Source organism: Lampetra fluviatilis, chromosome 7 (genome assembly GCF_964198595.1).
Source record: "Lampetra fluviatilis chromosome 7, kcLamFluv1.1, whole genome shotgun sequence".
Classification (NCBI taxonomy): Eukaryota; Metazoa; Chordata; class Hyperoartia; order Petromyzontiformes; family Petromyzontidae; genus Lampetra; species Lampetra fluviatilis.
The window spans coordinates 2643904-2654461 of NC_136281.1; the positions used below are offsets into that span (position 1 = coordinate 2643904).

At 48.1% G+C, this 10558-nt stretch overlaps 1 protein-coding gene across 1 annotated transcript; it reads right to left on the reverse strand.

Annotated features, from left to right (window-relative positions):
• Positions 1-294: 294 nt before the first annotated feature.
• On the reverse strand, positions 295-5598 carry LOC144933424 (serine/threonine-protein phosphatase PP1-beta catalytic subunit). Its single transcript, XM_078858152.1, has 8 exons — positions 5485-5598; positions 4356-4487; positions 3077-3307; positions 2592-2696; positions 2368-2439; positions 2076-2227; positions 1815-1949; positions 295-1705 (listed from the first exon to the last, which is right to left on the reverse strand). Exons 1-8 carry the CDS (start codon positions 5573-5575, stop codon positions 1598-1600), a joined length of 1026 nt encoding a protein of 341 aa, XP_078714278.1. The 5' UTR covers positions 5576-5598; the 3' UTR covers positions 295-1597.
• Positions 5599-10558: the final 4960 nt, after the last annotated feature.

Here is a 10558-nt window from a genome sequence, read left to right on the forward strand (position 1 = left end):
CCACGGTGACGGCCTTGGCAAATCCGTTTTCTGCTGCAATGGTGGAACAAGGTACATTCGTCGGTGAAGTTTTCATCCTCCTCCACTTCTGCGATTTTCATTTTTGGTTTTAATGTACCGGATTGGTACTGCCATTTGTCTCCTGAAAGTGCTGTTTTTTTATATTTCAGTTTTCGATATAACATTCCTTCATAATGCGCATAAAAATGGAGAAAACAGCGATAGCCTTTGGCTGATTCATGAAGGAAATTCATACGAGAAAAATGCCATGTTGCAAAAAATATATTCAAGAGATTTTACCTTAAATATTTTATTTACCATTACAACACGGGAAAACAGGTCACTACAGTATTTACAACTGCAACATGAAAACAATGGGAGTGTATAAACTAAGTGCACAATGCGACAAGGATACACATTATTATTATTAAGCACAGCAAATTATTATACCCATCAAACACAAATGGAATCGTGACATTTATGTGGAATGGGACTCTGTTGAGGGTGCGTTATTAATCTTTTATTACACCATACCACAGTTTACTGGTTTAAGGATCACTAATGGATAATGGAATGTCGAGAGCTGTGTAATACATATGGAAAAGCATACAACTGAATAACATACTTTGTGCAAGAAATACGACAATCTGAAAAAGTCTATTATTTTTTTACTAATGTACAACCACACCCCCCTTGCTTGTTTCATGCATATCCTCTTTCAATTTCTTGTGGTAAGATTTTCAAATAAAATCTTATATTTGTTGACAGACTCGAGGAATCCACTACTCGTATGAACTGGCCTATTCTGTTGGAGCTGTGTTGACACTACACAATGAAGCCTTCGCGTTCCTCCTCCACAAGCAGCGAAGCCCAACTGTGAGGCACCGTAATGCAGGTGGTATACGTGAGCCACTCGATGATTAGAATGCACCTCCTCTGCTCAACTTCAACACCGAAGGGAAAGAAATGCACGAAGCATATCCGACATTGCAGTAGTGCAGCACCAATACCCACATGGTTGTTTGTCCAGTTAACCTTTTTTATACCCTTAAATTTGAACTTCATGGACTCAAAGATAGAAAATTTAGCGCTGAAAATTTAACATTGCACAAAACTGCATAGTTTTAAGGAAAAACAAGAGTAGCCTCTGAAAATGTATTGTTGAACAAAAGGTATTCAACAATCATTACCTGCAGAGTAGCTTTAAAATGTAATGGAGCTTAACATGTTCAGAGTGAAAACCAAACATTACAATCGATACTTAAAAAGGGGAGTACAACCTCTTTTCAAGCACGTGAGCAAGATTGAAAATAAGACTGACTTGCCAAATGAAAGCAATCATAAAAGTACTAAAGCATATAACATAGATAACAAAAGGAACAATTAAATAATTGTAAGCATCATCGAGCAAAAGCGATTTGGAATGTGGAATTAATGACACTGCATGCAGGCTTCTGTTCAGGGTCAGTGTTTTCAGCAAACATGCTTTAGCTTCTATGCTACTTTAAGCGACATTCGCCCCAGCGTGCAGCCCATCCTGCTCGACACTTTTGCTCAATGACGCAGGGTGTAACTCAGCCCAGCGGCCTCCTCTGCCTTATCGCTTCTTTGGTAAGGGAACGGCAGCCTTGGGTGGGGTGACAGGACGTCCCGAGTTCATACCCCCATACTGGTACTTTGCTTTTTTCTCAGAAGGTTTAAGGATCTGAAAGAAAACATTGAAATTGCGATTTAGCGAGCCTTCATTTATCACACGAATTGAAATAGTGAGTAGAAAACTGCCGGTGCACAGCGTGGCATTAACAGTTACAGACCTGGAAGGAGCACATGAGTGTTTCGTCCACGCTCATCATGCCACCAGCGTTATCAAATTCCCCACAGTAGTTGGGGGCGGAGAACAAGGTGACAAGCTGTCGTTTGGCAAAAAATTCATATCCATCCTCGACAACCTGCAAAAAAGAGTGAATGCATACAAGCAGATGTTTATAAAATTGTGTAACGTGAGGCTACATAACTAAGGTGGTTTAGTTTGGGGAGCTACAGGATGCGCAACCTGTGCCACTGGTCGCGCTCACCTGATGGGCACGGCAGATGAGATCCAGGTCGTGACGGTTCAGGAATTTGCTGACCACATCGCCCCCAAACGTAAAGGAGACACCGCGATCATTTTCCCCCCAGCCCTGCACGTCCTTGTCGGGATCCGACCACAGCAAATCACACAGCAGGCCTGCGTCGCCAAAGAGAGATCACAAGACGCTGAGCCCACATGCTTCACCCATAATATAGCTTGTAATGCTGCAATGTAATTAGCCAAAACACTGGAAACCACACAAAGAAAGCATTCAGTCTTGATGAAAAATCTCTCACCAGTGTCTGGTACGTCTGTGGGTCTCATGATTCGGCGAATCTGTTCCATGGACTGTAGGTCAGGAGACAACCCTGCCATCAAACACAATGCACAGAATTACAGAATTTCACAGCATCGCAACATAACATAATAAATCTGGGTTTCACACTTATTAACCTAAACTTGAACAATTATGTTGTGCATTTCATATTTAGAGGAAGTGGTTAAAAACAAAGGAACTCACCTCCATGACAGCAAAATATTTTTTCATCAACAATTGCTGCAATCGGCAGGCAGTTGAAGCAGTCCGTAAAGGTCTTCCACAATTTAATATTGAAGCGCCGCTTACCTAGAAAAATAAAACAGTTTTGGTTGTGTGAAATTGGCCATCGGGGAATATGCTTCCTCAATAAGTATCAAATATCGTGCTTTAAGTTCTCCGCTGTTAAATAAAGTAGTCCATGAAATTTAACAACTTTGAAACTTTATCAAAAACCTACACATTATCTAAGTGCGTGCCGAATTCCTTACATTCGTTTTGCATCTCCCAAATTTGAGCAGCATGAAACGTACGTTAACGTTCCGTGATGAACGATCATGAATGCCAACTACTGGGCACTCGCTCTGCTAGTGCGGTCTTCAGGGTTGAGCATTTCTCCTCTCACGCTTCCGTCACATAATACTGCAGGCATCTTCACACAAGATGAGATAACGAGTAGCTGGACTCACACTCATCGTAGAAGCCGTAGATGCGGTTGATGCTGGCGCACTCGTGGTTGCCACGCAGCAAGAAGAAGTTTTCTGGGTACTTGATCTTGTAGGCGAGCAGCAGGCAGATTGTCTCCAGGGACTGCTTGCCACGGTCGACGTAGTCGCCCAGGAACAGGTAGTTGGCTTCGGGGGGGAACCCTCCATACTCAAAGAGCCGCAGCAGGTCCGTGTACTGCCCATGGATATCACCTATGCAACAGAGGTGCATATAACATTACTAAAAAAAAATCACCCAGTTGTAACGTGACAAATTATGATTAAGTCAAAAGTGTAATTTATTGATATAGTAACCAAAGTCCAAGTCAAGCATGCAGTGTTATAGCAAGGGCTCAGTTTCAACCAGGAATGTCAAGGACAGTGACCTAGAAAAGAATTCATCCACTAAAACTTTCGCTCTGGTTTGGCTAGAAATCATGTGTCTACTGCGGTAAACCAACAACCTGGAAAATGTTCAGTGAGAAATTAAGCCCTGGTTATAGCCTCTGGCAAAACAGCACGGTACTTTAAATTTTAATACAATGTCAATCAACGGGGTATAATTTATTTTTAACTGCACTGCACAGATGAAACTGTAAGCTATGACCATGTATGGTCTTAACGCTCTTAATACACTGGTCCGATTCACGCTTTCTCAATGTCATCTCTGACGCATCCTTGTGGTATTCATTGCCACAACAACTTTGTCATGATTAATCTTCTGAGTTCAGAAGTCTATGTAAAGTTTTAAACAATGTCTAAGTGAATGTTTTTCCTGTAGATTTACTTCTGACCTAAGTAGGGCATTACAGAAAAGCAATGGAATGTAACAGCTTAAATGGGTTAACCCATTTAAGCTTACTTTAATACTATTTTATGAAAACTTAGATTTTTTTTTATTACATTGCTGTGTACCAATAGGTATGTGCAAATCCTAGTCTCTCAAGATATGTACAATCAATGTCACCAAGATGTGGGTACACATCAAATTTGACACTTAGAAATGTGTCACATGATAACAGGCATATGTAATATATCGTGTTGGGAAGTTGTTCCATCTCTACGTATTACTCAATTGTATTTTCACATTTATCTTTTAATATTGGTCGAAAGTTATTTTTTTACTCTTGTCATACTTCAATGACCACCAACTTGCAACACCACTCCTGGGCCGAGCATAGCACTAAATTAAGTCGTTCACAAGAACATGCCGATTCCCGGCACGTGAACGTGGAGTGGTGTATGTGCTCTCGGGACACACCGCAGATCTTGAGCGGCGCCTCGAGCTCGAGCAGGATGGGCTGGCTCAGGAAGATTTCGCGCGACTTGACGCACAGGCCCCGCACTTCGGCCTCCGTCATCTGCACGGTCTTCCCAGGGCGGCATCCTCGCACTGTAACACACCACCGCCACGCCTTTACGTCAACCAAACGAACACAATCTCCACCGCCCATACATTGCGCAATAACCACACTACATCCCACACAATAACCAAACTACACCACGGCACAACACACGATGAGCACAACACCACCACCTTGTCATTACCCACACTACACAACCGCCACCGTCTATACATTGCACAATAACCACACATCCCACACAATAACCACACTACACCACGGGACAACACACGATGAGCACAACACCACCACCTTGATATTACCCACACTACACAACCGCCACCGTCTATACATTGCACAATAACCACATTACAACATGGCACATCACACAATAACCACACACAACCTTTACATTAACTACGAACCACCACCACCATTCCACACACGGCACAATAGCCACTTCACGGCACAATAACACACGCGATACACAATACCAACAACCTACACACCACACATCTAGTGTGCTGCAACATACCATCCCCAATGCATGAACCACAGTAGCCCAAACACAAGCCAGACACGATACACTAACCGACACGCGCACAATAACCACTAAACACAACAGGAACCCCACCACAGCGCTATCATTCACTCGCATTAACTGCACTATCTCCACACCACATTCAGCACCCACTCTTCACTGCAGTCAACTTTGGAGGGAGGAAACTAAGGGCAAGACTCGGCGGGGGGTGGGTGGAGAAGGGCAAAGATGGGAGAGGGGCAGGGCAGGCGGGGGGCAGCGAAGGGAATCGCGCGGCGGAGAGGGAGGCCGCGCGCGGGCAGGGCGATTCAGGCGAGGCCGAGGAGTCGCGAGCCGAGGAAGAAGTGCAAGGCCCAAGCCGACGTGAGCAACGGGGGTTGCGAGCAGGAAGGTTTCGAGGATGTCGCTCAGTGACGGCGGAGCGACGCTGGGTGGTAGTGGGGGTGGTAGTGGGGGGGGGGGTCCCGCCGCGGTGCGAGTGTCGGCCCGGCGGTCGCGGCCCGCACCCTCGAGAAGGCGCGCGATGATTCCGTCCACATTCACGTCCCCGTCCGCCATTTCCGCGGGGAGGCGCGGTCTCGTCACGTGACGCAGCATGCGCACGTGACTCGTGGGGAAGGGGGGGGGCGTGTGGAGGGGGGTGCGTGGGAGGGGTGTGGGAGAGGGTGGGAAAGCGAGGGAGGGGGCTGGGGGCGAGGGAAGGGGGTGGGAGGGGGTAAGAAAAGGAAGGGGGTGGGAGGGGGGGAAAGGGGTGGGAGGGGGGGGCGAGGGAGGGGGGTGGGAGGTGGGAGCGAGGGAGGGGGGAGCGAGTGAGGGGGGAGCGAGGGAGGGGGAAGCGAGGGTGGGGGTGAGGCGAGGGAGGGAGGGAGGGGGAGGCGAGGGAGGGGGGGGAGGCGAGGGAGGGGGGGGAGGCGAGGGAGGGGGGGGAGGCGAGGGAGGGGGGGGAGGCGAGGGAGGGGGGGAGGCGAGGGGGGGGAGGCGAGGGAGGGGGTGAGGCGAGGGAGGGGGAGGCGAGGGAGGGGGGGGAGGCGAGGGAGGGGGAGGCGAGGGGGAAAGGGGGGAAGGACGAGGGAGGGGGAGGAGGCGAGAGGCGAGGGAGGGGGTGGCGAGGGAGGGGGAGGCGAGGGAGGGGGGGGCGGCGAGGGAGGGGGGGAGGCGAGGGAGGGGGAGGCGAGGGAGGGGGTGAGGCGAGGGAGGGAGGGGGAGGCGAGGGAGGGGGAGGCGAGGGAGGGGGAGGCGAGGGAGGGGGGGAGGCGAGGGAGGGGGAGGCGAGGGGGAAAGGGGGGAAGGACGAGGGAGGGGGAGGAGGCGAGAGGCGAGGGAGGGGGAGGAGGCGAGAGGCGAGGGAGGGGGTGGCGAGGGAGGGGGAGCGAGGGGCGGGGCGGCGAGGGAGGGGGGGAGGCGAGGGAGGGGGAGGCGAGGGGGGAGGGGGGAAGGACGAGGGAGGGGGTGAGGAAGCGAGGGAGGGGGAAGGGACGAGGGAGGGTGTCCACCCAGGCTCGCGAGACAATTTCACATTTTACCGATAATTAAAGGTTATTGGGTGAAATCGAGTAAATATATAAATGTGTCGTTAAACCCGCCACCACCCGACTCAGCCAATTGTGAAGTCTGTCACGTTAGCAACAAAGCATGCCAATTGTTTACGAGCACAGCACTCCGTTGTGTTGTTGTTGGATAGTAAACACTACTCTGGCTGTCTGCCTGATGATGGTGGTTGTAATGGCTGGCGAAACGTCGTGCTCGAATTGTAAATGTTGTGGGTTTACTTGCCAACACACCGGTGCGCTGAACTAGCAACGAATTGGCACGTTCTGTTTACGTGACAAACCTTACTAATTGGCTGTGTCGGGTGGTGGCGGGTTTAATGACACATTCATATTTCAGCAAGAGAACAAAAACAATTATTATGGATAATATTGATCGCGAAAGCTCACGTGTTAAACTCAGTGCCGGATTAAGCTAGTGCTGGGCCTCTAGCATCTGTTATAAACGGGGCCCTAAATAAAAAAAAACACATAAATATTAAAACACAAATTTTTTACTTGCATAGTAAAGTAATTGTATTCTTTCATTTGCTATACAGCCAGATAATACGACAAATCGCTAACCTTAAACATCCAGTCGTTCATAAAAGTTGAAGGCGGTATAGTACTTTAGTAATAGAGCAAGTGCAGAATCACTGAAGCGGAATTGATAGCTTGAAAGCATTTAGCGCTGGGCCCTTGAAAGTGCGGGGCCCGTAGCATATGTAGCTACTGTTGCTAATCAGATTATTTGCCACTGGTTAAACTGACATTTTAGCGATACGGGGGGAGGGGGGGAATTAAAAGTCGTGTAAACTCCGGGTTTGATTCCTGTTCGGTTTTTACGGAACCCGACATGGACCAACGTGAAATATGTTTGCAACGAAAGAGCAATCGACGTAGCCCTGACCTGCCTCGAGAGCGGTGGGGTCGCAAACCTACGGCTCCATGGGAACCCAGTTTACAATGGGAACCCAGTTTACCATGGAAGCTCAGTTTACCATGGAAGTACAGTTTACCATGGAAGTACAGTTTACCATAGGAGCCCAATTTACCATGGGAGTCAAGTGTACCTTGGAAGTCCAGTTTACAATGGGAACCCAGTTTACCATGGAAGCCCAGTTTACCATAGGAGCCCATTTTACCATGGAAGTCCAGTTTACCATGGAAGTCCAGTTTACCATGGAAGTCCAGTTTACCATGGGGGTCCAGTTTACCATGGAACCCCAGTTTACCATGGGAGTCCAGTTTACCATGGAAGGCCAGTTTACCATGGGAACCCAGTTTACCATGGAAGCCCAGTTTACCATGGGAGTCAAGTTTACCATGGAAGCCCAGTTTACCATGGGAGTCAAGTTTACCATGGAATTCCAGTTTACCATTGAAGTCCAGTTTACCATGGAGGTCCAGTTTACCATAGAAGTCCAGTTTACCATGGAAGCCCAGTTTACCATGGAAGTCCAGTTTACCATGGAAGTTCAGTTTACCATGGGAGTCCAGTTTACCATGGAATTCCAGATTACCGTAGGAGCCCAGTTTACCATGGAATTCCAGTTTACCACGTAGGTCCAGTTTACCATTGGAGCCCAGTTTACCATGGAAGCCCAGTTTACCATGGAAGTCCAGTTGACCAACCTCCGGCTCTGGTGCCCCATGTGGCTCTTTTCACCGGCAGAGCCAGTGGGGAGTGGGGTGGCACGCCCCCCCCACCCCCCCCCCCCAATGATCCGATCGAAATTGGTAATAAATCTACATTTTTTGAGACCCCCACTGCCACTGTGTAGCATAATATTATGTGCCAGGGACTCTATGAGACGATAGGACAATAGTCTGAGTCCATAATTGGTTAATAAGTAACGGCAAAGCGGTTAGAAGTGACTTACAGAATTGTGCGCAGTTGCGTCTACAGTCGACGAGCGCGATGCAGATCAGACAGCGCGGTTCGAATTCGACCTTCGATCGATGGCTGCGCCATCGCCGCACACGCGTCGAATAAAGAGCAAAGGGACAAGTCCTTACTTACTAACAACTCCTCTATCATTTTTCATTGCTGGAGGGGTTGCCCCCCCCCCCCCACCTGAAAATCCTGGCTCCGCGATTGGCTCTTTTAGGACTTCCAGATTTGAAGCTTTCGTGACTGCAAGGATTCATATTCTTAGGTTTTTTTCGGTAAAGTCACGTAGGTAAAAAATTAAAATTAATTCAAGTAAAAAAATCACGACGTTTCGGAGGCAACACAAGCTTCCTTCTTCAGGTGGAACCGTCACAGCACGATAGCTGTATCAAGCGTTATTTATTAAGGGCCGTCTCGCATTCCCATGTAGTGCGGCTCTTGAAATATTGATATTTTTTTTTCATCGAATTTTACTAAAATGGCACTTCTTGTTGAGTTGGTTGCCGCTGCCTGAGGCTTCAGAGTAGTTCCTGTGAGGCGGTGACTGCAGAACGGCGTGTCCAGCAGGGGTCGCACCGTTCACTGCGCCTGAGTAGCGCAGTCGCCGTTGTTTTGGGGCCCAGGTAAAATGTCCTCGGTCGAACATCGGCCAAATTCAATCCAATGTGTCGATGCATTCTTGTACTTAAAATGAGTCCTGACTTGACCTTGTACGGCCAAAGTGAGTCAAAGTAAATGCTGTGACGGATTGTCACTGACCGAAAAAAATAAGCAGATTATGCAGATGCTTACTCTTTGGTTCTTACGGTAAAGTCACGTAGGTAAAAACATAAAAACATTTTTTTGAAATAATCAAATTAAATCACGACGTTTCGGAAGCGACACAAGCTTCCGTCATCAGGTGGGACAACCACAGTAAGAAACAACAAATTCTGTAGTGACGTTATTTTTTTGCCCACTACAGTAATTGTTTGTTTCTTACTGTGGTTGCCCCACCTGATGACGGAAGCTTGTGTTGCTTCCGAAACGTCGTGATTTAATTTGATTATTTTTATTTTTATTCTTATTTTTTATTTTTTCACCCACGTGATTTTACCGAAAGAACCAAAGAGTATGTTATCCCAGCAGTCACGAAAACTTCAAATCTAGTTTATGCAGATGCTTTTCAAACATTGTTTGATGTTGTTCACGTCAAGTGCCCTTTGGATTGACAGACAGCCCACGAGGGCTGACTTCAAATCGCAATCATTTCCACAAGAGGAAGACGTGGTGTCGGATTCTCCCTTTAAGTGGCACAACGCATCAGGTGCGCGCGCAAGGGAGTGAGTGCCGTGGACACGGCTAACGCAGCGGGCTCCGTGGGTTCTGTACCTCCTCGGCCAAGGCTCGTGACTTTGGGGGAATCCCTGCTGCACGAGCAACGCTTGTTTTCATCTCAGCCAGGCGGCGGTGGTGGCTATGGGGCCGTCCATAAATGACGTCACGCGAATTTGGACGATTTTTGACCCCCCCCCCCCTTGTCACACGGCGTCACAAAAAGTCAGACCCCCCCCCTTCAAATATGACGTCACAAAGCTCTGCCCCCCGCCAAGAAAAATAAAAAAATGCTTCGAATCGCTTTAAACTATTGTCACTGTAGTGCGTAATTAATGTGGCGCTGCACTCTGATGTTGTCGGAGAAAACATTTATTAAAAAGTCTATTTAATTAAGTAGAACGTGTTGTCTATATTTATTTAAAGTTGCGCATTTTGATGTGACGTCACATTTCTCAACCCCCCCCCCCCCTCGTCACACATCGTCACAAATGTCTGAACCCCCCCCCCACCCTAGGTGCGTGACGTCATTTATGGACGGCCCCTATGCACGTTTTGGTGTTCAGTTTGTTGTCCTTCCCTCGCAACCTCCGATTAGCACCGTTGAGCACGTACGGTGCGAAAGAAGTTCAACATAATCTAGCGATGTGGAGGCGAGGGTTTGTGGATCAAACAAATGTCGTGGCATAACCCTGGCTCACCACCAGAATGCAGTACAGCAAAATTATCGACTCCACCTGTTTCGTTTTTTGTAGGATAGAATGTCCCCCCCCCCCCCCCGGCACGCGTTGTATTTTTCTGGGTGCTCTGGTTTACTCCGACATGTAAACGCTCATTAATTTTGCC

Coding starts and splice junctions, on each gene's coding strand:
- LOC144933424 (XM_078858152.1), bottom strand. CDS start 5,575: ATGCTGCGTCACGTGACGAGACCGCGCCTCCCCGCGGAAATGGCGGAC. Junction 4,488..5,484: donor CATCGCGCGCCTTCTCGAGG/GTGCGGGCCGCG, acceptor GGTGTGTTACAG/TGCGAGGATGCCGCCCTGGG. Junction 2,697..3,076: donor CTACGGCTTCTACGATGAGT/GTGAGTCCAGCT, acceptor TTATTTTTCTAG/GTAAGCGGCGCTTCAATATT.